General features: G+C 42.8%; 1 protein-coding gene and 1 long non-coding RNA gene across 2 annotated transcripts in view; one reads left to right on the top strand and one right to left on the bottom strand.

Moving 5' to 3' along the window:
• The window catches only part of FERMT1 (FERM domain containing kindlin 1), a 40,981-nt gene extending 29,968 nt beyond the window's left edge, over positions 1-11,013 (bottom strand). Inside the window, exons 1-5 of the mRNA XM_008537992.2 lie at positions 10,291-11,013; positions 7,200-7,368; positions 4,764-4,997; positions 1,747-1,893; positions 64-277 (exon numbers count right to left, since the gene is read on the bottom strand). Coding sequence (XP_008536214.1) covers positions 64-277; positions 1,747-1,893; positions 4,764-4,997; positions 7,200-7,350 — 746 coding nt within the window. The 5' untranslated portion in view covers positions 7,351-7,368; positions 10,291-11,013. The remainder of the gene's footprint in view (positions 1-63; positions 278-1,746; positions 1,894-4,763; positions 4,998-7,199; positions 7,369-10,290) is intronic.
• On the top strand, positions 9,755-14,908 carry LOC139078029 (uncharacterized). The gene is made up of 5 exons (XR_011530728.1): positions 9,755-10,030; positions 10,783-11,093; positions 11,877-12,053; positions 13,724-13,999; positions 14,621-14,908. It is a non-coding gene; the product is annotated as an uncharacterized lncRNA (long non-coding RNA).
• The last annotated feature ends 12,936 nt before the right edge of the window (positions 14,909-27,844 follow it).

Raw genomic sequence — 27,844 nt, 5'->3', positions numbered from 1 at the left:
TCTATAGCATCTTACTATATCAACATCGGTTCACAGAGAAGCAAAATGGAGCCACATCCTTACCCGGCGTTAAGCTTGGCTTTATCAACCAGAGACCGAGGCTGGTACATATCAGCAAGCGCTTCTGGTGACTGGGGGGGTTGGCTGAAGGCGAGGATGCTACAGTTTTGTTCGGTCAAAGGGCTGTCACTGAACCAAGTCATGGTGGACGAAGCGGGCGTTCCGTTGACGGGGTCATACGTGGGAGTCATGGTTTTACTGTACAAGCCAGGACTTACTGCAGGGCAGAGGGGAGCACGCACTATGATATGAGATTCTTTGGAAAAATAAGTACTAATATTGCCTATACTGAAATGGATTTTGAATTTAAATGTCTGTACCATTTAAAATAATTAGATGAGACATGATTGATGGGGAGAGAAGTTATACACAGGTAAAGCTCTTGCCTGAATATTTAGCTCATGAAAGCTTGGGCATTTATAGGCTGTCAAAGTTTCCAAAATCAACCCAGACAAATGTTGGGGACTATTTCTTTCTCAATAATTCAAAATTCTCCTACTTCAGCAGTGAGCTTTGGCACGAATAGAGAACCAGAGATCTCACAGAATGCATGTACATACTATATTTTGGGGCAGATCCCTTAAAAAATAGCAGTACTTGTCAATTTTAAGAACCCTGCTAATTGATGGTTTATAAATCATCTGACTCTAATTTGCATAAGGAAAGCGTAAATAATCCCTCTTATCCTTTGCATTGGGATATACTATGCAAGAAAATACTCAATGTTGCAAGCAAGTTAGAGCTTTTATTTATTCATTTTTTATTTATTTTATTTTATTTTTTTTGAGCAAGATCCGCCCTGAGCTAACATCTGCTGCCAATCCTCCTTTTTTGCTGAGGAAGACTGGCCCTGAGCTAACATCCATGCCCATCTTCCTCTACTTTATATGTGGGACTCTTGCCACAGCATGGCGCACCAAGCGGTGCCATGTCCACACCCGGGATCTGAACCGGTGAACCCCAGGCCGCCAAAGCGGAACGTTCGAACTTAACTGCTGCGCCATTGGGCCGGCCATTAGAGATTTATTTTTATGTAAAAAGAAAAGGATGATGCTTTTCCAGAATTTTACCTGCCCTCCTGTTACATGACCAATGCAAAATTTAAAGTGAATTCAGGAAAGAGTCACATGAAGACAGCATCAGGAAAAGACAAGTATATTTGAGTGACCCAAACAATCTCCTTTCCCCCTAAAGGCAAGGCCAGTTCTACTAAAGTTTTGCATTCATCAGCAACATAATACATACAATTAAAATAATGAGCTGTAACACATACCTTGTTAAAAAAAATGGTCAGTTCTAAAATTAATTAGACATCCTTTCTCATCACAGGAATCCTGCAATTTTGTTTGAGGGAGAGGGGGCGGGGGGAAGAGGAAAGGCAGAGCAGAGGGGAGGAGAGTTCTTGGGATCTAAGAATTTAAGAAATTCTTGGATTTAAGAATGAACTAGGGCCAGCCCCGGTGGCCTTAGTGGTTAAGTTCCATGTGCTCCGCTTCAGCAGCCCAGGTTTGGTTCCCGGGCATGGACCTACAACACTCATCTGTTAGCGGCCATGCTGTGGTGGCAGCTCACATGAAGAAAAAAAGGAAAAAAAGAAGAAGATTGGCAATGGATGTTAGCTCAGAGCGAAGCTTCCTGCACAAACAAAAAAAAGAGTGAACATTTTACACTTGTCACAAATCTTACCTGGTGAACCTGAAATGGTTGGTGAACACTCCAGGTTTAAAATATCTTCAATGATGGGCTCCTTATTATTTTTATCTTTTTTTTTCTTCTTTTTAAAATAGTCACTAGAAGGCTTTAACAAGGAAAGTTCTTCTGATCTTCTAATATCTAATAAATAAATATATATAAAAAAGAAAGAAGAAAATCAAAAAGTAAAGAGAAAACTCCTTCTAAGACTCAGTCATGGTGGGCATCCGAAACCATTTCTCAGGAAATTCCTGAGAAGTAAATGGACCCAAACTGAATTCCTTTTGATGAAACGGAAGGGGAACAGAGACGCCCCAAAATGGGTGTGTGTGTGGGAGTCAAACAGTGGAGGGAGATTCAGTCTAGTAAAATTTCTAGTTTATTTTTTCATTTACTGTGAAAATATTTTAAACACACTCAACACAAAGGGACTAGTATAATTGTCCCCTTCACGTGCTCATCACCCAGCTCAGTCACCACCAGCATTTTGCTATTCTTGTGTCATCTGTTTACTACCAATTCTTCTCTCACTCTCTCCCTCCAACCTTCTTTCCTCCTCCCTCCCTCCCTTTCTTTTGTTTTTTAAACAACAACCAAGGACTCTGGCTTTTTTCTTTATGGACCAACATCCTGAGAACCTTTCTCTTACACAACACCCAAGAGCTAATTACATCTATGTGGTGGGCATCATTGGTGCCCTACCCATCTCTTCTTGGCCCTCACCATTTCAGTGCACTCTGACTTGACTTCCAGTGGTGGCTAGGACACGTATCTCTCTGCCCAAGGGCTTGCTCTGGATGCCAGTGTCTGCACTGCTCAGATACAGATGCCAAGAGTCCATACAAGTTTGGAGCATTAACGCACCCAAGAGCAGCCCTCAATGACTGGCGAGAATGGTGTATTAACACTCCAGCTCCCTCACCCCTTGGATGGGATAGCTCTGAGGCATGTCTACACTGTCTCCCAGAGGTCCCCAGTTGCCCACAGTGACATGATTGGTGACGCTCACCTATTGGTGGCCTTCTCTTCCCACTCCCACTTCCCCATCCCCAACCCGTGTTTCCTTGCATCACCTCCCAAATAAATATTTGTACTTGAATCCTAATCTCAGGGTCTGCTTCTGAATAACTCAAACTAAGAAGATCATGCCCATTTTCCTCCATTAATCAAACACATCTCTAATTGTCATTGCCATTCAGAAGTGATAACTATGCATCACACGGAGCTGCTATGATCCCAGGTAAAAGTCAAGGAATGCGGATGTCAGTCCGAGTCTCTGGGTAGCTCTCCTGGAGGCAAATGCACTGAGTCTGCAGGTCCTCCCACTTCTGGGTTCACACACTGCTTAGTGCTGAGACTGAGGTGAGCAGTTCAGCTTGATTCTCTCCCTAGTAACCAAGGGTGCCTGATTGTCAGGTTGCAACATGCACCTGTGACCATTCTGAATGCATAATTTACACACAAAACCTGGAGACGAAGCAAAATTTCCAGTGGAAGCATTAGAAACAAATCAAAACAAAAAGCCCCTATAGCTTCTACGTCCAAGATCTGTGTCTTTTCTTCGAGGGAAAAACCATCATACTGCTAAATTTGCTTTAGGTTCAATGGATCAGATATAAAACATGATTATTAGGAATGCCAAGCTATGCTCTAAAACTACCATGAAGATACAATCTGGGAAAGAGAAGAACATATGACTGCTTTATTTCAAAACCTCAAGTTCTTGGCTCCAGCGACAACGTGTGCTTCCAGTCCACTGTGATGGGTGGAATGTACGACTTTATTTAATCATTTACTTTGTTTTCTAATCTTCATCAGAATCTTACTGAAAACAAGGTGCCCTGGTGCTTGCCATTTGCTCACCACACCTCAGGGACACTACCAGAGCTTATGTTCTAAATGGAAGGCTTCACTCATTTGTTCACTCAACAGTTACTGAGCAGCTAGTGTGATGGGCATCATGCTATGTGTTAGGAACACAGATGTGTCAAGAAACAGTTTCTGTCTTCACCCTATTTAAGACCATCCCAGCCTCCAGTGCCCCACACTGGCACCCCCAATCCTATATGTATTACCGTACCTTTTCCTTTTTTTCTCTACCTATCTCCTTTTAATCTTATTTTTCACATTTATTATTTATTTTGTCTCTGTATGCTAGAATTAAGCTCAAAGAGGGAAGAGATCTTTGGCTATTTTTTTGCTAACATATCCCTACCGTTCACCACAATACCTGCCTAATCCATTCATATTTGTTGAAGGAGGAATGAGCCGTTTATAGTTTCATGGGGAAGATACAGCACTCACTCATATATTGTATACACTGTATTCAAATCCCGGACCTTAGCCTTGGAACCGAAGAATCTATCTACACACTTTCAAAAATATAAAATAACAATAGCTTCATGATGCAGGGTTTGCTCTCATTATGAAAGTCCCACAAAGAAATGGTTTGGGCAGTACTGTCCCTAATGACTGTTAAACTCATGGGACACTAACCCCTAAAAATTAGATTTCAATCCATAAATAAGTATACCTTTCTGCTTAAAATCAACTCCACAAATGATTTTTGTGGACAGAGCTATTTACTGGAGCCAACTGTCAGTGAAGCAATTAAGATAATGCAACACCATTATCTCAAAAACAATAAAGACACCTTGGCTCTATGGTGATAATGATTTAATGGAACTCTTTTTGTTTGTCTTAGATACAACGATGAGTTTCATCCGGCTTGGAGAAATGAATTTTGCAGGGGGAAATCTTAATGGGTTTGTCTCTTCTGCTTACAAATCTCTTTTGAAACAGTTTTAAGCATTGAGGAAATGAGTCTGAGTTATTTCAATAATGTTCCATTTGGTTTAACTCCATTTAAATGGCTAAAGTCCCCAGAACTGGGCTTGAAAAGTGTGTTTCCTAATAAGGAAGGCAACTTCTTGTAGACAGAAAGCACACACAATTCTCCTGCCCTCTTTTGCTAAGGGTCCAAAGGGCATGGGGGCCCCCGGGGTACTCACTCAGGGCTCTGCAGATGTCACTCACAGCCTTAAAAACCACAGCCGAGAAGCTGACTCGCAATCTCACCGTCTTCACATTCGGCAGGCGGAGGCGAAGCATTTTATGCTGAGGGGTGAAGAGAAGCTTTGCATCTGCCTGGACTCCGTATTTGTCCAGAGTCCAGTGCGTTTTCAGAAGCCAGCAACGTTTCTGTTCCCACCAAAGGGCAAAGTCTGACCAGTCTTGGGATATGTCTGCAAAATGGAAAATACAATGAAATAAAATGAGTGCGTGCTCTAGAGTCAATTTCATTATGCATAAAAACTGAAACAAACAAGTGATGTTCAGCTTCCCGTGTCCTTTTACCACTCAAGGCCCAACAATTCTTGGCTTCTCTTCAAAGTCCATAAGGTGGGGCAGGTAGAAAACAGACACTGAACCTTACCACTGTTACATTTAAACACTGTGGAAGGAACAGAAACGTACAAATTTTGTTGATGATGAAATGCTGAAGTTCTTTCCTAAAATTCTTTAGTGCCGTGGCCGTGCCTGGGAAGGCCAGAGCTGTTGGTTTTGTTTAATCAAGATTCTCTCTCTAATAGAAATGCATCCTTACACCACTGGATTCCATGGGAATATAAACAGCTCCCAATCTAAGCCCACACTGAAGCTCTGTAAAGCTGGTATTTCCCTCTTGGTAATGTCCACCTCCTTTATCAGTACCACCATAATCCCAGTTTCCAAAGTGTCTACATTGAAATCAGAGGTGAAGATTTTCTCTCTCTCAATGTCAGTGTCAACACTGAATCTTTCCCCTCCTTCAGCGTGGGCATCAGAGTTGGATCTTGTCCCTTCGTCAATGTGGGAGTCAATATTCAACCTTTTATTTTGCTAATTAAGAGCCACCACTATTTTTTTTTTTTTTGGTGAGGAAGATTGGCACTGAACTAACATCTGTTGCCAATCTTCCTCTATTTTAAAAAAATGGTTTCTTGGGGCTGGCCTGGTGGTGTAGTGGTTAAGTTCACACACTCTGCTTGGGGGGGCCCAGGGTTCGTGGGTTCAGATCCTGGGCGCGGACCTACACACTGCTCACCAAGCCATGCTGTGGTGGCATCCCACAAACAAAGTGGTGGAAGATTGGCACAGGTGGTAGCTCAGCAACAATCTTCTTCAAGTAAAAAGAGGAAAACTGCCAACAGATTTTAGCTCAAGGCCAATCTCCACCCACCCCCCACAAAGAAAGGTTTCTCTCTTTCTCTTTTTAAATTAGCAAACCTTTCTCTCAATGTTGTTACTAGAAGTATAAACTGCTATAATTATTTTAGAAAATCCTAGTATTCAGCAATTCCTCTCTGAACTATATACCCAACAAAAACGCCTATATATCGTCACCAAAAGACATGTACCAAAGTAGCCTTGTCCATTAGAACCCGAAAATGGAAACAACCCAAATGCATATCAAAAGGTAAATGGATAAATGTGGCATCATCATACAGTGGAATATTATACAGCAATGAGAATAAATGGACCCAAACTATATGCAAGAATATGGATAAATTACACAGACATAAAGTTGAGTGAAAGAAAGCAGATGTGTAAGCATATATCCTGTATAATTCCACTTTCATATTGTTCAAAAACAAGTAAAATTATTCCTATGGTGTTAGAATTCAGGATAATGGTCACCCTTGTCGGGGCAGTGACTGGGAGGGGGCAGGTGCAGGACTTGGGCAGGGGAACAGGAAATGTTCTATTTCTTGATCTGGGTGGCGTATTTCTACATGACTGTGAAAATTCATTGAACTGTATACTTATGATAAGTGCACTTTTCTGTATGTACATTATACTTCAACAAAGACTTATTTTAAAAAGAAACTGTATCTCACTTGGTAAATGAAAAGCCAACATCCATGGCCTTAGATAGGAGATAAAAATAACTAGAAAGAAAACAGAACCTTCTTAAATTCTAGGTCAATCTGTTGACTTTTGTCGTGAAGACTCTGACCCTGGACACTTTGTTTGTGTAAATAGGGAGAGGAGCAAACGATGGATGAGTGTTAAAGACACACTAGCACCAGGCTGCCGCTACCACTGAGCAATCCAGCACTAACAGAGCATTGAGGCAGCAGTTCATTGCCATGCTACCTAAAGTCACCCTAGACGTCACAGTGGAATGAGCCCTGTCCTTGTGGAAATAGGGCTTTAAACCTACGGGGAGCTTTTGTTTGTCACCAAAGACTCAAGTTCTTACAAGGGTGGTCAGGGGTTCAGTTTGTGGCTCTTGCAGGTTCCCTATTTATTTTCTTCCTTGGGGGAAAAGGCCTGTTCTTTGTGCCATCGCAAGATGGATCATCAGAAAAATAGACCATCAGACAACCTAGATCAGCCATTTAGTGGTGATGCAACAGACAAGGTTATCAACATAGAGAAACCATAAAGAGATAGTAACTTACTGATCTGTTCTACCAACTTGAGCATCACTCCCCCGACATGCAGATCTCCGGACACTCTCAATGTGATGTCTTTCTGCTCCTCTTCATTAGGATGGTCAACTCGGACCACGAGCTCCCAAGAAGCAGACGCAAAGTCACTGGACGAGAGCATCGTGGCAAATGCGGGTGTCTGAAGCATAAAAGGGCAGACATAGATCAGAACATGAGAAGGAAAATGGAGCCTGCCAGGAGATCCTGCAGAGCAAAACGGGGTTTTTTTTTTTCATTTTAGTGTTCTCTTAAAAAAACTGTGCAGGGTTCCCAGGGTCCGAGATTAAATTCAGCATTTTAATTTTAAAGACAAAAAGTCTTATAGAAATGGTCTCAAGCCTTCTAAATTTATGTTCTTTATCTTTCCATGCCCCCCAGACCACATGGTTATTTATTTTCTGTGCCTGCCCAACGCACCCATCTTCATTTTCCCGCTCTACTGACTTTTCTTGATCTTCTCTGAACTATTCCAGCAATAGGAAACAAATCATGGCAAACCTCGATGATAGCTTTTTTAAAAATCAACTTTATTGAAGTATAATTTGCATACAATAAAACAGATTTTAAATGCACAGTTCCACGTGTTTTGTTGTATGTAAATTATATCTCAATAAAGCTGATTTTAAAAAGGATGCCATTAAAATCTTTCTCTGCCTCCAATGTACATTCATATGTATTATGACACTCCTTCTAAAATATTGATGACCTCTTCTGGTCAGAAAAGTCAAAAAATAAAAATATAGCAAAATAGTTTCTATTTCAGTCACATAATATGTAGTTTTACCTTAAATGCAGATAAAGATATAGGTCACTAATAATTACTGTCACGTATTTGATTTACTTGAGTTACTGTTTTATATCACATAAAAGGTGATAATTAAGTGCATCAATTAAGTTTTGGGACAAACCTTGGGCAAAATATTTAAAACAGGAGTGACAGACATACAAAGCCCACTTTTCAAAGTACAGACAGGGGTGAGAACTTCAACCCACAGTGTTCCTCTCATTGGAGGGACCAGAATGAAAGAAGCTAAGAAGGATCAAAACTGAAATGTTTCAGGGGGTAATAGGAACACTGGAATCCCAAACTGGCAGAACCTAAAATGCCATCTCTCTTAAACAGAAAGCAAAGGCTATTACCTCTCCTGGCTATTTTAAGATTTAAAAGAAAAATCAGTCATTCAAGTGATAACAAATCTTTTTCACCTTAGTAGGTAAAGACAGCTTATGAGAAGTCCATGTTTTCATTAGGCCTATTTTTGAGAAACATCAGAGCACCCAAACACCTAAGAAAGGTTTTCTCTAGCTGAAAGTGCACATGAATGCCCAGAGGATCTTCCCAACACGCAGATTCCATTCGGCAGGCAGGTCTCTGGGGCGGATGAGAGACTGCATTCACAACAAGCTCCATGCGATGCTGGTCTGGGGCTCACAGTTTTGAGGGTAAAACGACCAAGTGAAAAATCGGCTCCAGGGCTCAGTTCCTCCCTTCAACCTACTCAAATCAACATTAAGGGAAAGACTATGGTGATATCTGAGAAACACTATTTTTAATAATAAGCAATAATTAAACCACCAGTGTCATACTAGTTTTGTGTTCTTTTGAAACTGTTTACATTTGTAAATGTACGAGAACCTCAAAATACACAAAATAGGTAAACACTGCAAATCTGAACAGGCTTGGGACAGATTTTACTTGTTCAAATCAAATTCAAGAGTTCAGAAATAGCTCCTTATGTCTTTATGACCAGAAGGATCCCAGTGATGTAAGGCTTGTCCCTCCCAAGGCAGAGGCATACATGGAGATGTCATGCATAGGCGGTGTCACACATGATCATATTGGGCTAACCACCCATCTCCCCGTCATGTTCAGCCTCAGGGCCTTTTATTATGTAGTACGTGCTGGGTGATGTACTCTGTATTTAATTACTGTTCTTGTGTTATCTCCTTCATTCTCTCAGCAACCCCATTTAGAAATGAGGACAAAAGGCTCAGAGACCTTAGGCAACTTGTTGGAAGTCACAGAGCAAGTTAGATAGTTGAGCCTAGATGGAAATCCAAGTGTTTCTAACTTCTAAATCTTAAACACCACGCTGGGACACCTCCTTGACAATGTTGCAATGCCAATATGAAACAAAACTCTTAAAACCACAGGGTGAAACCCTCAGCTGCCTTCACTAAGCATTTCTACTAACATAATCTTTCCCAGTGAGGGGATAATAAAGACGTCTCCTTCATAGTCAAATTCATAACCTGGCATTGAACTGTCTGACTTTAAGATCCGTACAATTTCTAAAATACTGATTTGAGGCTTATTTAAAAATGTTTTGTACATAAAGGAAATACCTTTGTTTTAAGGTGACTTTTTACTGCTTGTTTCATGAGCAATCAGACATAAAGTCTTTTCCTAACAGGGGCCATCGAAACACTTCTCATTTAGGGAATAGATGCAGATCCCCTTACAACGAAATTCAGGCTAAAGTATGACACACTGGTTTGCCCACATTCCTCTCTTATCTTTCTGCGCCTTCATTTTGGAGTGAATTTCTCCGCAGCAAGCTGTTACTTGTTGAGAGAGCAGCAAACTTTAACCAGGAAAGCACATCTTAGAAACGAGAACAAGAAGCAAAACGCTCCGACAGACCTGCCTGCCCTGGGTGAAGCCCAGCTGCTACCGCCTCCTGTTCTTTATAGAAAATCCAAGAAAGAAAGAAAGAGGGAGAGAGACAGACAGAAAGATGGGGGAAATAGCCCCCGACGCTTCCCCCTGGAAGATGAGAATGTGTCCAAAGGCCTGCAAGGTCCTGGAGCCCGCAGGGGGTGAAGGGGTTGGATAGATGGTGGGTGGATACCCCCATCAAGGCAGCACCCTCGGCTGGGCGGAGAATTTATTTTTCGCGGCCAGATGCGCAAGGCTAGAGAAGGTGGTCACACGCCGAGAGCATTATTTTCAATTCAACAGCCATTTAAACGCAAGGGGCTGAAGAAAGAAGGCGGCAGGGGTCTCTGAAGTCAGCGGTGCCCCTCCCAGCCCCCTGCCCCCTAGTCCCTTAGCACCCACCTCCGTTCCCGGAGCCCGTGGCGTGCGGCCTCGCAGACAGGCACGTGGGGGGCTGCGCCCCTACCCTCGGGCAGGGACCACCCAGACCGAGCTGGTGGCGCGCGCTGGCGGCGGGGGCGCCCGGTGGCGGTGGCGGTCGGCTAGGCTGCGGCGGGCGAGGGCTGCGCGCGGGGCGCCGGTGCACGGTCCCCGCAGGCCGGGCCCAGGACAGCGCGGCGGGGCAAGCGAGGGCACGTCCAGCCCGGGCCTGCTGGGTCTCGCTCCCCCGAGAGGAGGCGCGTTCCGCAGCCTTTTTTAAGGGCCAAGGGGGGTCAAAGGCTGCCACACAGCGGGAGGGCTGGGAGAGCCTGGGACGCACGCTCGCCCCGTCTGCCCCTCCTGCGATCTCTCATCCTGCCCCCGCCGAGGCCGCCTCCGGTTTTCCCGGCTCCCCGAGGCCCGCCCGGGGCTGGCCCAGGTGATTAAAGTCCTCCTCCTACCCCTGCCTTCCAGGTTCACACACAGCCCAGGGTGCGTCCCGGCCCGAGACTCTAAGCTCCAGGCTAGAACAACCTCTCTCCTTTAAAGAGCCCCGAGGACCTGTGAGCGCCTGCTGGAAAAAACAAAAGCGGTGCATCTCTGAGTAAGAGGGTGAGGTTAAACCCCTGAGAAGGGAGAGGCGCCCGAAACGCGAACAATGGAAGACCCTGGGGCAACCCCAGGCCACGCCCCATGCGGAAGTCTGGGGTGGCTCACCGCAGACTCACCACCCAGCCGCGCTGCTCACCTTCCTGTCGGATCTACTTCCAAAGAGCGCCGGAAGGGTGGGTGACCTGGGGCAATTTCCACCTCTCCAAGCTTGCTTTGTTCGTTTGACACACATTGGTTGAGTGTTTATTCTCCAGGCTTGGGGCTGAGTTCTGAGGATACAATGGTTACAAAACAGACATGGAAATTAGAGTTTCCTCATCCGTAAAATGGGTAGAGGGATGCAACATCTGCCACCGTTACACCGCACCATTACAACGCAGTACAATACAGGCTTCTGAGTTACATCAAGTACATAAAGCTTGCCATAACTTAAATATTAATTTAAAATGTTATAAAATTTAGAAGTGGAATCCTTGTTTTTCCTTGAATATTGCCAATCAGCCATTATTATGGTTTTGAAAGCATTTTAAGTATAGTTTTAAAAGGTCAGTTGGACAACGGTCAGCAAATATGGGATTTTATAGTTAAAACAATGAAAACTTGAAACTGAATTTCCTGATTTGGTAGTTTGTCAGCTGTGGGAATGGAGCCAACTGTCATCTGGGCCCGTTTGCCTACATGCCCAACACCAGCCCAGCAAATATGCTCTTATCTTGGGCAGAAGATGTCTAAAGCCCACCTTCTGAGACCTTGCTCATGGCTGAGGAGAACAGAGACTGTCAAGATCCTGTGTGTCATCTTGAAGTAGTAATGACTTTATTTACACCCAATTGGTTTCTCATTTTAGTTGAAAATATCTGGATTGTGCTAAAGAATTTAACTAATTTCACGCCTTCTGCTTGGCCCAGGTTATTTTTTAAGCTTTTAATTGAAATGTTATATCTTTATATTTATAGGCAAGAGCACACATCGTGAATACACAGCTGATGAATGTTTCACACACTGAACACACCTGTGTAATGAGCATCCAGATCAAGAAACAGGACATATCAGTCCACAGAAGTCCGCAGTGCCCCCTTCCAATGACTACCATGCCCACCAAGAGTCACCACTCTCCTGACCTAACTCTTGAGGTGGGCTTTGCTGATCTTTGTATCACGTGTAAATGCAATCGGACAATATATACTATTTTGTGTCTGGTTTCTTTTGTTCAATGTTATGTTTTTGAGTTTCATCCATGTTGTGTCCTTTTTTCTTTTTTTTTCCTACCTGGTTATTATTCTCATGACACAGGTCTCACCAATCCCCTAAGGCCCTGGGTTAGAAGTGGATTAAAAAGTGTATTCTGGTAGCTGGCCCAATGGTCTAGTGATTAAGTTTGGTGTGCTCTGTTTTGGTGGCCCAGGTTTGGTTCCTGGGTGCAGACCTATGCCACTTGTCCGTGGCCATGCTGTGGCAGTGACCCACATACAAAATAGAGGAAGATTGGCACAGATATTAGCTCAGGGTGAATCTTTCTCAGAAAAAAAAAAAAGTGTATTCTGGACTTCAAAATTTCATACATATATAAACAAGCAATACTCATTCTATCTCCCTCTTAAAAGACAAGCAGGATCAACACTATGAGTCAATTATTTAATTAATCCACGTATATTAATGAAGCTTAGTTGTTCATTCAGCCACTATTGCTATGAGCTAGACACTGTAATACATACTGAAAACATGCAGATTAACTAGGCACAGACTTTATCTTCAGATCCTCACAATGATGCTAGGGGATAAAGAAGAGGGGTGTCTAGTTCTTCCAGGTGAGCAGAGTGGAGGGGAGTATGAGAAAAGGTTTCAGAAAGGAGGTGATTTTTGAGATGGAATTTTTTTTTTAAAGATTGGCACCTGAGCTAACATCTGTTGCCAATCTTTTTTTCTTCTCCCCAAAGCCCCCCAGTACATACTTGTATATTCTAGCTGTAGGTCCTTCTGGTTGTGCTATGTGGGATGTGCCTCAGCATGGCCTGATGAGCAGTGCCATGTCTGCACCCAGGGTCCGAACTGGTGAAACCCTGGACCGCTGAAGCAGAGCCCGCGAACTTAGCTGCTCAGCCATGGGGCTGGCCCCTGAGACGGAATTTGAAGCACTGGGTAAGAGCTTGATAGTTGTCTATAATAACCTATAGTCTCCAGGAAACTGTCTTAAGGCATCTTTTAGTCAGCAGATAGCTACTGTGCTTGAGTTAGAGGGTGGTGGATAAAGAGGCGCTATGTCTCCTGACCTCAAAATCTTCCATGTTTACAGTGCAAATATGGAAACAATAACCATTATCAGGTACCCATATACCAAAAAACTCACCTGAGAATTAGTGCCCTCAAAAGGAGAGTTAGTCACATCTGCCTTATCATATGGGATGTGAGTAGACTGGGGTGGATGAGAGGCGTGGCCGTGTTCCGTGTTCCCTGAACGGAAATAAAGGAGGAGAGGCCCTTTGAGAGTTCCAGCCACTTCAACTTGTTAAACTCAAGGGACTTTCTTCCTCTAGCACATTCCCACTTCCTCTAAATGAGCCCTCAAGGTTTTAAAAATGCTATATACTTAATTTAGAGAGAATGGAAAAGCTCCTGGAAGGAGAAAAGAGGAGGAGTTTTGTCTTGATTGATGGTTTTATTTGACAAAACAAATGGGGTGCTATCCAATGAAAATTTCTTTCTTAAATATTCAGCTTATAAACATGCTAAAAGTCTGGCAACTAAGAAGCGACAACAGACACCTAAAATGTATTTTCATTTTCACACACTCTCTGGGACTCAGGAGCTGTGTTCATGTTTGTGGAGACCGTGTTCTGCTTAGTGCAAAGAAGCAGAATGTGCCTATTACTGCTACACCGTCCTCTCCAGCTGGATGGATAACCAGCACTTTCTATGCCCAGGCAAGTTCTGTAATTTTTCTCCTTGTGAGGGTGGAGAGGGTGTGTCCTGATGTATCTGCAGGCACCAGATGAAGGGTGAGGAAGAGCAAAGAAAAGTAAGAAGGCCTTGCTGGAGGCTGCACTGGGGCCCCCCACTGAGAATGAGAGGAGCAAGAAAGGTGAGGCTGCCCTCCCTCCCCTCCCCTTCCTTCTCTCTTTCTCTTTCCTTCCTTTGCATCCATCTCAATCAAAGGGTACACTGATAATTAATTCTTCCTCTTCTCCTGATTATGAAGTTACTTTCCCTGGAGAAAACTAACAATTTCCTCTAGAATCTTCCAGAGATAGTTTATGCAAGTACACTAACTATTTTTGCCTTTTATGCAGGTGATAGTATTCTACACATATTCTACTGCATTTTGCTTTTCTCACCTTAAAATATCTTGGTGATTGTAGGGGCCATTAGTCACAGTCATGGCTGCCTACTATCCTTGGAAAGTCCTCTTTATATTTGTAGAAATCCTCATGTTATTATCCCAGTCTAGAAATCAGAAATGCAAATTCCCAGCCTCCCTTGCAGCTAGGACACAGGCCTACAGCCTAGACTCTGTCACTTGGATACACTCAGGCACTGATATCAGCTTAACACAAGGTTGACGTAAGGGAAGCCATATTGTAGAAAAGAAACCACATTGTAACTTTGAATGACCTCTGATTAACTAACGCAGACATGCTCTGTAGATTTTGTGGCCCCTCCCAGCTGCTTTAAGATGGTAACTTTGTTCTTTTGAGTTCCTTAGGAATGTGATGACCCCCAGCCTATGCTGACAGCCATCATCAATGACAACTGAAAGATCATGGTATAGGGCATTGCTCCATTCTCTGAAGCATATCCAGTAAAACAAAGGACTATCAGGAACTGGGACCAGATGTCTGCCCCGACCCAGAGACCAGCCTCCTCCCCCACCTGGAGACCACCCCCACATATAACTGTCCTGTAGTCTTTGTTCTGTAAGATAGTTCTTTTGGACATTATTTGGACATCTTCCTTCCTGCTAGCAAGCTGTAATAAAGTCCTTTCTCTTCTACCACCTTGCCTCCTGATTATTGGTATGTCTTGTGGCAAGGAGATGACCCCACTTGGTCAATAAGAGCATGACTTTAATTTGGAAGTGAGTGGGTTTTGGAGACAGGATGCACTTGGAGTTTCCATTTAAGCCAAGAATCATTGATGGATTTTAAAATGAGGGCGTAAAAGTGTGATAAGAAACAGGATATTTGTTGCCTCAGAGTATCTCCCTGCAAAATACTTGTCAATTGCATGGGGAAAGATAATTACATTAGAGTGGAAAAAATTGGCAGATGTCACTTTAACCAAGTGATCAGAATGAACATTCTCTGTAGCAATGCATACTGACCCCACTCACCTCCTGATATGATACACTGAGAAGGGCACTGCATCGCTTCCATGGTATTCTTGCCCATAATGTCTAACCTCAATTTAATCATGAGAGGATGTCAGACAATCCAAAACTGGAGAACAGTGTACAAAACAAATCACTAATACTCCTCAAAAGTGTCAAAATCATGAGAGACACAAAAATTGTGGAACTGTCTCAGATGAGAGGAGACTAAAGAGACATGACAACTAAATGCCAGATCGAATCCTGGAACAGAGAAAGGACATCCATGGGAAAGGCTGTGAAATTTGAGTAGGGCAGAAGATTAGTTAATAGCATTGTATCAAGACTAATTTCCCGGTTTCCATAATTGTACTGTGGTTATGTACGATGTTAACAAGAGGAAGCTGGGTGAAGTTTCTCTGTGTACTATTTTTGTGACTTTTCTGTAAGTCTAGAATTATTTAAAACGAGGAGGAGGAGGAAAAGGAGGAGGAAGACAGGAGCACGCCCTGACCCTGAAGCAACTTACCTAGAGGGTAAGGACTTGGGGGTTCTGGAGGCAGCCATGACCTTCCAGTGAGCAGAGAAAGGGAAGACCATGTACAGATGATTGTTTGTTCTTGTAACTCAGAGTTTTCAAACTGCATTAGGGTTTTGAGGACCGTGTCCAGTGTTCTTATCACTGGCAGTGACTTTGTAACGTGGTGGTTCAAGTTTTGGAGACTGACAAATCTGGGTTCCTCCAATGGTACTGGTGACACTTAATAGATCAGAGGGCTTGGGCATTTTTTAGTTTGGTTCTGTGAGCTTCAGTTTCTGCTCCTGTAAAATGGAAGTAATAATACCAACCTCATAAGGTGCTGTGAAATGAGAGCATGTTCATAAAGCACTGAGCACAGAGCCTGAAACATGGTAAATGTTCAATAAATGCTAGAGTAATAAGAAAGCAGGAAAGATTGGTGGTGTTCTCTGGGAAAGAGGAGGAATCGGAGACTCCTAGGGTGTTGCATCTCATCCCAGGGAGGTAGGACTGTGCTCACCTCTCCTCCTTTCTTGCTCACAGGTAAGGGATCAAAGAAGTGGAGGAATCGTCACTTAGGTGAACCCATAGGAATTTATTAACTTTCTCAGACTGCATCACAGGGAAAATGTGACGGTCTATACCCAGGTTAATAGGAAAAAGGAACTTGTCACAGTGAGTTCCTTCTAAACCCAAATGCAGGTGTAGGGTGCTTGAGAAATATTGAATGATTTCTGTGATGCTTTCTAGTAACAGATGTTCAGTAAACATTAGCTATTCTTATAGTAGCAGATAGGATTTTGAAAAACCCAGAATGCTGAATGTGAGAATGGTCATATTCCTTTTTTTCTAAATCTTACTTAATTTATTGATTTTTGGTTAAAGATAGTTGACTGGCTACTCATATTCATCTCTTCTCCCTATTGAGTCTCTGCTAAAATAATAGTGTAAGAATAAAAAGGTATAAACCTACAGTGACAAAGGTAACAGGAGAAAAGCCATCAGCCAATACGAAATTTCAAGAAATTTCTAGACAATAGAAAATTGAAGAAGGAGTGGTTAGTAATGAAACAGGGCAGTGAAATCCATAGTCTAGGAGTGTATGGAAATGGGGTTGTAACTGAGACTTTCCAGAATATTCTCAGAGAAACTCAGGACTTGGAAATGCCAGGTAAGATAGACAGTGTAAGTGAGATGTGTTGCCAAAAACAAGGGAATGACTAGAAAGTCTTTACACAGAATAGTCAAACCCCCACTATCACAATTAGGGTGAGTGTGTGGCTGCCAGATCTCCACTCTGCTGGCCCAAATCCAGAGGGTTCTCCTCTGTAGAAGTTAAATGTCTTCTTTGAAAGGTTATTTGGTATAAAGGCCAACTCCCCCCCAGTTACCCTAAAGCAAAGCTTATCAGTTGAACTTTGGACACTGAGCTCCCAAATAGATTTAAAAAAAAAAAAACTCCTCAAAAAAAACCCTAATTCTCAGACATTATCAAACACTTGAAGAAGTCCTCCACTATGAGAGAGACAGATTTTTTTTAATCTTAATCTTAATTTAATTTAATTTATTTTTTCCAGTTTTATTGAGATATAATTCACATGACAAAATTTAACATAAGAAAAAATGAGTAAAAAGATAAGAAACCTAGAAGATCAATACAAGGGAAGAGCAAAAATAGAGTGGAAGAAATTATCACAGAAATAATATGAGAAACCACCCAGAGATGAGGAACGTGAATCTCCTATTTAAAGGTCTATTGGGTATCTGTAAAATGAATAAGAAATAGCACACCAAAGTGCAGCAGTGTGAAATGTAAGATCACTGTGGAAACATAACTAACCCAAAAGCTTTTAGTAAGAAAAAACAGGTTAGTTACAAAGGAACAAAATCGACATTCTATACCCATCTAGACTATCAATCAAGATATTTTTCAGACATGCTAGAACTCAGAAATTTAATTCTCACATAACCTGTCTTAGAAATGTTCTTGAGGGGCCGGCCCCATGGCCGAATGGTTAAGTCATGCGCTCCGCTTTGGCGGCCCAGGGTTTCACCAGTTCGGATCCTGGGCGTGGACATGGCACTGCTCATCAGGCCATGCTGAGGCAGCATCCCACACAGCACAACCAGAAGGACCTACAGCTAGAATATACAACTATGTACTGGGCAGCTTAGGGGAGAAGAAGGAAAAAAAGAAGATTGGCACAGATGTTAGCTCAGGTGCCAATCTTAAAAAAAAAAAAGAAACGTTCTTGAAGATGAGCTCTAGAAAGCAAGAGAGTGAATCAAGAAAGAAGAAGACCTAGGGTGCAGGAAACAGTAGATCCAATCCAAAAAGTCGAGAAGAAGAATTGAGGGCCCTCGGGAGGAGGCTCCGGGACAGAAGGAAACCTCACAGGACATCTGATGTCATGAGAAGTATCCAAAAAGATTTGGGACGTGGTAAAGGAAAACGGTGCAAGAAAAAATAAAGTCAATTAGAAAATTCGGGAAAGCAAATGACTATAAAAAAGGAAATATGACTTTTTCAGTTTCAAAAATTAATCTGTAAACAAAGCAAATAAGACTTAATTATGGTTATGAAACAGAATGTAAACTTTGTGAATGTGGTGTAATAAAAAAGATGTTTGGTCTTCATCCAGTTCCTGACACAGAGCTCCTAAAACCCTTGAAATTTTCTGAGTGATAAGGGTGACAAGAGTGTCTTTTTTTCTTATGTGGCCTCTTGGCAGGCCTCTAGATAGCTTCAGGATGACGGCTGGCTGCCAGAAAGACCAGGCCTGGATTAAAATCTTGAAACTTTTGACACCACCCCCTGTTCTCCAGGGAGGGGAGAGAGGCTGGAGACTGAGTTAATCACTAGTGGTGACAGTCATGCCTATGTAATGAAAACTCCATAAAAACCCTTAAACGATGGGTTTTGGAGAACGTCTGAATTGGTGAACATATCCACATGCCAGGAGGGTGGTGCACCCCATCTCCACGGGGACAGAGGCTCCTGCATTCAGGACCCCTCTGGACCTCACCTTGAGGACCTCTTCATCTGCCTGCTCATTCGTATCCTTTATAACTAACTGATAGACGCTGTAGTAAGTGTAGCATTTTCCTGAGTTCTGTGAGTTGTTCTAGCAAATTATCGAGACTTGAGAAAGGGGAGGTTGTGGGAACCCCTGACTTTGTAGCCAAGTTGGATGGAAGTGGGGGTAACCTGGGGACCCAAGTCTTAGAACTAGCGTCAGAAGTGAGGGCAGTCTTGTGGGACTGAGCCCTTAAACCTGTGAGGTCGGTACTAACTCAGGATAGTTACTGCCAGAATTGAATTGAATTGAAGGACACAGAATTGGTGTCAAAGAATCAGAGAACTAGTTGGAGGAAAAAACTCTTCAGTCAACCTCAACAATGCAAAATCAAAGTTTGGGGTGGAAGAAAGGGAGAAAGATGAAGGTCGATGTTAGAGGTGCTAGGAGCTTCATACTACAATATGGGAGGCCAAAAGATAAGGCTGATAAACAAGGAATGAGAGTGTTAGTATATTACTTGAAGTAACAAAGGTAACCAAGAGAAGGACTAAAATAAAAATAAATATAGATATACCTATATCGGGAGGTGAGAGTCGTGTAAGAGAACTGAATACTCATCTGTAATAGGTAGGAGTCCATAAATGATGTCTAAAATTGGTAAATTAAGAATTACCAGTAGGAACATATTATATACAGTCGATTCTCATTATTCATGAGAGTTATGTTCTATAAAGTTGCCATGAACACTGAATTAGCCAATACTGAGCCATTTCTGGTAGGGAAAATATGTACACACACACATACACCTCTCACTTAGATTGTATCCTTAAAGCTTAAAAACAACTCATCCTAGTGGATCCTATTTTTAAAAATTTTCAGGGTTCAGAGTGTTAAGTGACTAACCTGAGGCCTCCCCACTAATTGGTGCCAGAGTTGGGGTTCAAACCCCTCCCAATGGCCCTAGACCCAGAGCTTGTTGCACCACACTGCACACTGCCACTCCATCCTCTGGTTGTCTTTGTGTGAAAGCCGACACGAGAAGGCAGAGTGTTGCCTTGTTGTACCTTGATTGGGCACGAGCATGTTGGAGGTGACTCAAATTTTTTTGCTGTGGATGCAAAAGTTCCATGAGTATTGATTTTGGAGTTACAAATAAATTTTAGCCAGCAGGTAAATTTGCAAATATAGAAGTCGTGAGTAATGAGGCTTTTCTGTATAGAGATATGGGTTTAACACCTGGAAGAAAGAGCCAAAAGAATTAGAAATGGATACCTCTGGGGAATAAGTGGATGGGAAGGAGAGGGGCATGGAACTGTTGCTTTTAATCAAGTACAAGTTTTAATCTGTCAACAAATTTAAAAGGAATAACTTTTCAAAAATATTTTAAATCACTTCCTCTTCCACACCTCCTCCTCCACTCCTGTTGGGCTGGTGGGAAATGTAATCTGTCATTATTGAGTCTCACTTCCCCGATCTCTAGCATCTCATGAAGATCCTGAGATTATTTTAGAAAAGGCAGAGCTTTCTGGAAGGGCTCTCCGGACTCCAGTCCCACTGGTGTCTGAAAGCCTGTCTTCTCCAAGCACTTACTTGAAGAAAGTGTCTTCCTTCTTCTGAGGCCAGTTTGGGCCTGGGTCTTGCCCTGTGGCTCCCAAGGCCACAATGAGCACCTCTTTTGTATTTTTCTTGGAAGAGGATGGTTTCTGGGAAGGGGGTGGAGGTGGGTGGCAGCCCCAACTGCTTAGCAGGAATTGAGCATGGCACACTTACTTCCAATCCTTGACTACTGGGGGATGTGAGCTCAAGGCTGCAGTTTCCTGGGTCACGCAGGCAGCCTTTAGAGCCGACACCTTTCGGTGAGCACTGTCTGTATTCCAGGCACAGTGCCTAGTTCTTTGTATGCATTACCTCATTTAATCCTCACAACCTAAGGGGACGTGAGTTTACGGGTCAGGAAAGTGAAGCTTAGGGAGTTTCAGCAATTTGCCCAAGGTCATAGCTACTAAATGGCAAACTCTGGATTTGAACTTGTACCTGTTTAACTCTCAAATCAATGCTTTCAACAGCTCATAATATTGTTGGCAAGCACATGCATTTTTTTTTTTTTTTTTGCAAATTTCCAATTCTATCTAGTTTTGATAGGTGAATTTCTGGCAGTTTCTGAAAGTTTATTGCCATTTATGAGGGCTCTCCTCCAGGCAGGATGGTTTACTCAGCATCCACTGTAAGAGGTATTCTCCTTGTTACCTCCCACCTTTGTTCAGATTGATCCTTTCTTCTCTACTGCCCTCCGCCCATCCTTTCTTCTGTAAATTCCTACCCATTCTTTAAGAACTAGCGTTGCAGATGGCAAGGCTGTGGCAAGCACAGCTGGAGGAAGAAGAAATTGTAACTTTGAACGAAGATTGATATTTAAATTGTTACGTCAAACTGGACTATCTGTTACCAAACTGGGATTTTTCTTTTTTCTTTTTTTAATGACCAGCAGTGTCTGGAGCACTTTTCGTGATTTAAAAGGGCCCAGATGTCTCATGAAAGCTGCCCTGATTTTCATCCACGGGGGGCGGGGGGGGGGGGGTCGGGGGGGGGAAATAAGTACCCCTCCTCCTGTGTCAACAGGCAGAAGAGGAAACAAAATAGGTTTTTTTGTTGTTTTTTAAAAAATTACACTGCATGAGTCTTTCTTGGTCAGTGTACTGGTGATACTTAGACTTCCGTAATACTCAACATGGTTGCAAGCTTTCTATTGTCTGAATATACAGAATTTATTTTAACCCATTAAATCTATTGCTTTGAATTGTCTCCATTTTTCCTCAACTTAAGGCTGTGCTGGACATCTTTTTAAATTTTTGTGTACGTGTACAAAAATTTAAAGGGTTTTGGTATGATCATAAAATTTCTTGCTAGAAAGATCGTACCCATTAATATTCTCTCCAGTAACATATCAAAGCTCCTCTAAGATTATTATTCATCATTATTAGGCACTCTTTTGTTTGAAATGTTTGGACTGTGCTAAGTGCTCTACCAGGCCCTAGGGATACCTGCCTTTGTCACGTAAGTGAAATAGTGAGGGGACATGTGGCAAACAACTGAAAATATAATAATGATACTGTATGTGTTTATTGCTTGACAGTTTCTTTTACCTTAGTAAACGAACATTATCATGTTCCTTAGTTCAAGACTTCTCAAACTATACTGTGCATATGAGTCATCTGGGTATCTTGTTAAAATGCAGATTCTCATTTGGTGGGTCTGGGTTGGGGCCAAAGGATGTGGATTCTAGCAAACTCCCAGATGATGCTGATGCTTCTAGACTTCACCACATTCTGAATAGCTAGGCTTTAGTTCATCTTAATTCTTGTAGTAACCTAACACAGCAGGTTTTATCATCGCCATTTTAGTGATGAGGAAATTAAAACTCAGGTGAAGTAACTTGTTTGCAGTACTAACAATGCAGCTGATCTGGAGCTCATTTCTTCCATTCATTTGTGCCTTCTCTCATTTATTTCTTCAGGAGCATGGATACAGCAGTGAGTGAAAGCAAGTCCCTACTTTTGTGGACCTTGTCCTTTAGCCGAGAAGACTGACAGTAGAAGAGTAAATAAATAAATACAAATAAAACATAACTTAAGGCAACAAAAATGTTTATAAAGAAAAATAAACCAGGATGAGGGATTGATGATAAACTGAAGGGGTTTTCTGAGTCTAAAGTTTACTGCTTGATCTTCCTCAATTAAAGAGATGGCCTTCACCATTGCATAACATTTCACAGCTCATGTTTTGCTTTAAAATCCTTTTTCTCCTATTTAATTCTTATAATATCCCTGTGATAAGTTTAGGCAAGAATTTAGCACCGTCCAATGTGTGAACCATCAAAGCTTCTTTAGCTATAATGCAGAGGGAAAGAGGTGCCCTTGTTAAATAAAAGGTAACTGGAAAAGGCCTTTTGTTTTCATTTAAAGGGAAGGAACTCCTTAGCCTTTTCTTGCCAAGCTCACTCTTCAAGGTCAAAGGGGAAGGGAGATGGGAGAGATGACTCTGTGTGTGTGTGTGTGTGTGTGTGTGTGTCTATACACCACACTCAACCCCTTTGTCTTGGAGGACAGGGTCCAGCTGTTAGGATCCATGTAGGAAACATAAACCAACTCTATCTTAAAAGGATAAAAAACAAAATCAAAAGCAGTTTATGGTAAGCATATGAGAGTATAGTTGGTAGCATCAAGGAAAACCTCCCTATTAGACTTTGAGAGTACAGGAACCAAGGCAGATCAGGGATCTAGGGAGTCGCTTCAGGCTCCTCTCTTCAGATGAATGGGCTCCATGTGGTTTCAGGCTTCATGTCTGTTATGGGTGGAATTGTATCCCCCACCCTCCAAAGGGTATGTTGAAGTCCTAGCCCCCACTACTTGTGAATGTGACCTTATTTGAAAGTAGGGTCTTTGCAGATGCACTCAAGTTAAAATGAAGTCATACTGGCTTAGGGTGGACCAATCCAATATGACTGGTGTCTTTATAGGAGGAGAAGAAGCAGAGACGTGCAGGGAGAAGATGGTCATGTGGCGATGGAGGCAGAGATTGGGGTGATACACCTGAAACCCAAGGAATGCCAAGGATTGCCTGCAAACACCAGAAGCTAGAAGAAGCAAGGGAGGGTTCTTCTGTACAGGCTTCAGAGAGAGGATGGCCCTGCTGACACCTTGATTTTGGAATTCTAGCCTCCATAACTATGAGACTATAGTTTCTGTTGTTTTAAACCACCCAGTTTGTGGCACTTTGTTATGGCAGCTCTAGGAAACTAATATAGTGTCCCCCTGTCCCAGGTTCAAATTCCAAGGAACAAACATCTGAGTAGCCCAGCTTATGTCATGTGCCCACCCATGAGATCATATTTGGAGGGGTGGGTGGTTCTTCAAAGGGTAAAGAGATGCTATTGGCAGGAGTGGGGAGAATGAGTGAGGGCAGCAGAAACTGGAGATGCCCCTGGCACCGACCCATGTGTGCTGCTGGAGCCTCATGACCTAGGATGATGATTTGGGAATGTGCAGGCCATTTCCTGGCCATGGACTGCTCAAAACCCTGGTGATGTTTCTTTCTAACTGGAGCAAATTCAAACTTCTTTACAAACTGAACATTATCATAAGGATCCCAGTCACTATACTGAAACTTTCCATTTTTTAATCACCCACCCACATATGAACCAACCCAACCATCCATCCACTCACTCACTCACTTGCTCAATTATCCATCCTCCATTCACCTACTCATTCATCCACCCACTGACCTATCCACTTTTCTACCCCTCCATCCACCATTAACTCATCTATACACTTATCCACTCATCTACTCTACCACCTGTTCATCCATCTAACTAGCCACAAATGAGAACCTATTATCTGCGAGGCAACATTTCTAGGTTCATTCACCCATTAATTCATTCAACTAATCAGTCAATGTTTGTTGAGTGCTTCCTAAGTGCCAGACACTGTTCTAGGCACTGCAGATAAAGCAATGAATAAAAGATCTGGTCCCTGCCTTCATGGAGTTTGCAATACATTTATAAAGGCAGATTTTAAACCAATGTTTAGGAAGACAAAATGTGAGGCAACTTCTCCTGTCCTAAGGCCCTTCCCTCCGATACCTCTTTCTCTTGAATGTGCACGGAAAGCTTTGATTTGGGAAAATTTAAAGAGCATTTAGCATAAAAGGTGACTGGATTGGGCAAAAGGAACATCACTTCGAGAGGTGAGTGGGATTTAAGTCCACTGGACTCTAAGTTCTTGGAGGGCAGGAAGAGTGTATTTTTTTGGGGGGGTGGGGTGGGGGAAGATTAGCCCTAAGCTAACATCTACCACCAATTCTCCTCTTTTTGCTGAGGAAGACTGGCCCTGAGCTAACGTCTGTGCCCATCTTCCTCTACTTTATACGTGGGACACCTGCCACAGCATGGCGTGCCAAGAGGTGCCATGTCTGCACCTGGGATCCGAACCGGCGAACCCCGGGCCACCGAAATGCAATGTGTGCACTTAACCACTGCGCCACCGGGCCGGCCCAAGAGTGCATGTTTTAATTCATTAGTTTATCCCCAGGGCCTGTCAGATAGTGGCATGAAACAAATATGTGCTAAATGATAAAGAGAAGTCAGACTTACTCTGTAGTTTCCTGAGTGTTCACTTATTAAAATGTTTAAAGAAAAAAAATAAATATATTTTTGGAATTAGGGAAGACCTTAAGAAATATTTTTACAGGTTTCTGTAGGTGTTCTATTCCAGCCATAGCAGAGGTAGAAAATCAGCCTAGGAAACTGAGAGGAAGTGTAGACTAAAGAATCCAGAATAGATGTTTCAGAGTTGATTGAATTCTAAGGACTTCAAAGAGAAAAAACAAATGCTAGGGAAAGAATATTCTCAACACCATGAAGCTTGGCACGGCTCAGACAGTCAAAACACTTCCCGCAGTATGTGTTCAACATATGTTTTAATGCTTGTAATTTGCTTTTAAAAATGTTTTCCTCTATTCTAAGATGCTTGTTGGTGGTAGAAAATATAGAATGGCCAGCTGGAGAGCCCTGTGTGGACCCTCATTCTTTTCTCCTTGAAGCCACCTGAGTTCTTCCACCCGCTTTTTGGGAGAGCTCTCATGTGAATACCAACCTGTTTCCATGCGCCTCTGACAATCCTCTATTGAGAAGACACCAAGCAGAAACCAGAGGGAATTTTATGGCACCACTGGAAGCTAGTGCCTTCAGTCTAGGGCCTTCAGTGGGAGGCACTGGGATGGGTGGCCACACCAGGGGGTGTTAACAAATATAGATTCTGGATTTGGGAAGATGCCGTCATTCCATTTCCAGTTGAGGTGATTACCGGCACCCTGACAGCTCTCAGGCATCGCTGGGGAGGATGGCGGTGAGGGAACCTCAGCACCTTGCATCTGCCCACTACTGAGTCTCTGGAAATCTCTCTCTTTTTTTTTTTTTTTTTGAGGAAGATTAGCCCTGAGCTAACTGCTGCCAAACCTCCTCTTTTTGCTGAGGAGGACTGGCCCTGAGCTAGCATCCATGCCCATCTTCCTCTACTTTATTTGTGGGACGCCTACCACAGCATGGCGTGCCAAGTGGTGCCGTGTCTGCACCCAGGATCTGAACTGGCGAACCCTGGGACGCCAAAGCAGAACGTGTGAACTTAACCGCTGTGCTACCAGGCCAGCCCCTGGAAATCTCTTAATTAAAATCCCACACACAGAAAGTTACCCATAGCCCATTATCCAGAAATGATAATCTTGTTAATATTTGGATATAAATTCCTTCAGTCATTTTGATCCTGTCTATATATAGAGAAATGTTTTCTAACAAGAATAGGGCTTCATGTATATACTGTATTCTATAAACTGCCCCTACCATTTAAAGGATGAGTGTAAATACATTTCCATTTCATTAAATAGTATTAGTCAATGGGTATTTGTTTACTACCTGCAGCTACCATGCTACTTGCTGAGGGATTTTAAAGATGTATTAATCAGAGTTGCTAACGTCAAGTAGATTACAGTTTAGCTAATGAAGGGACATACACATTAAAATTGGCCTAGCAATAAAATAGCTAAATAAGACAGCATTAGAAGAGTCCACATGTTACAGTTTGGGGAAGATTGTTGATGGGGATATGGGATCAGAAGCCCACATTTCATCTCAGCAATGTTGTTCACTAAATGAGTTTGCTGCACAATCATTTTCAGTTTCCTTATCTGCAAGATGGGAATAAGGATAAAGATAATATCTACTCTGAGAGGTTGATTAGGGGATAAAATATTAACAATAATGATAGTAATAGTAATAATAAGCACTTATGTGGATCTTACCACGTGCTGGGCACTGTTCTAAGAATTTGACATACATTAACCAAGAGAACATCATAGCAGCCCCCTGAGTAAGGAACTGTGATTATCCCCATTTTACAGATGAGGAAATGGGAGCACAGAGAAGCTAAGTAACTGGCCCAACAGCATACAGCTAAGAAGTGGCAAAGGTAGGATTTGAACCCAGGTGGTTTACCTCTTGTCTTGACTATGTATCTGAAAGAGGCTTTGCAAATGGAAATGCTTTGTAAATGGGGTAATAATTTGTTACTGCTATAAATGAAAAGTTCCAAATGAGAGACCCCGGGTGGGGAAAGCTGTGGGTTTCAATGCCTAGGCTTCCTGCTGATTGGAGGGGTTGGGAGAGCTCCTGGGGAGGTGGACTTCAAATGTAAGCAATACCGCCTCCATTTGGAAATCAGCTGCTGTCTGTATCTTTCATTAACATCAAGAGTGAAATCAGGGAGAATGTTCATTGCAAGAGGATGAAACTGGCAAAGAGTTAGCCATTGATGATTAAGTATCTAGGTACTAAAGTTTTTTCCTTTTTGTAATTACTGATTATAGCTTTTAGCTGTTTAACCCACCCATTGTTAACTGTGCTGCTTAGGCAACATGCTATCTGACTCCCACTAGGCTCCTTTAGATAACACCTCCCTGGAGCCGGGTCACCATGGTAATGGGTGAGAGAGCTGTATTTCAGGAACTAGAACTCCTTGTCCGCTTCAGGCCAGTTGAGACCACCAACTCATCGGCTGGGCCCATGGAGATGTCCGATAGGCAACCTCTTGACGTCAAAAGGCTAAAAACTCCAGCCTCAGATCATGCTAACTCCACCATTTTGTGAACGTGGGTCCTATGAAGAGGCATGGAGTCTGACTACGCTTGCGCAGATCATTAATCACCTCACCTCTCCTCGCCTCCAATCACCTCTCTCTACGTCAGACCGCCTTGCCCGCATCCCATAAATATCCCTGAATCTCTATTTTCGGGGAAGTGAATTTGAGACTCATGCTCTCCCTTCCTCGCATGGCTGCCTTGTGATTAAAACCTCTCTCTGCTGCAATCTTGTCTCTGTGTTTGGCTTTCTGGGTGGCGCGCAAAAATGAACCTGGTTCGGTAACAAGGAGACTAGTTCAGAGAGAAAAGGAGTTTCTAGTTGTAACTGAGGAGTCTAGAGGCATGGCTGGACCCAGGGTTTCCCCGGAGCCCTGCATCTCTCCTACCGTCTCT

Source organism: Equus przewalskii, chromosome 21, assembly GCF_037783145.1.
Source record: "Equus przewalskii isolate Varuska chromosome 21, EquPr2, whole genome shotgun sequence".
Taxonomy (NCBI): domain Eukaryota; kingdom Metazoa; phylum Chordata; class Mammalia; order Perissodactyla; family Equidae; genus Equus; species Equus przewalskii.
Note: the sequence above shows the minus strand (reverse complement) of the source record. Positions and strands in the feature narration are given on the sequence as shown.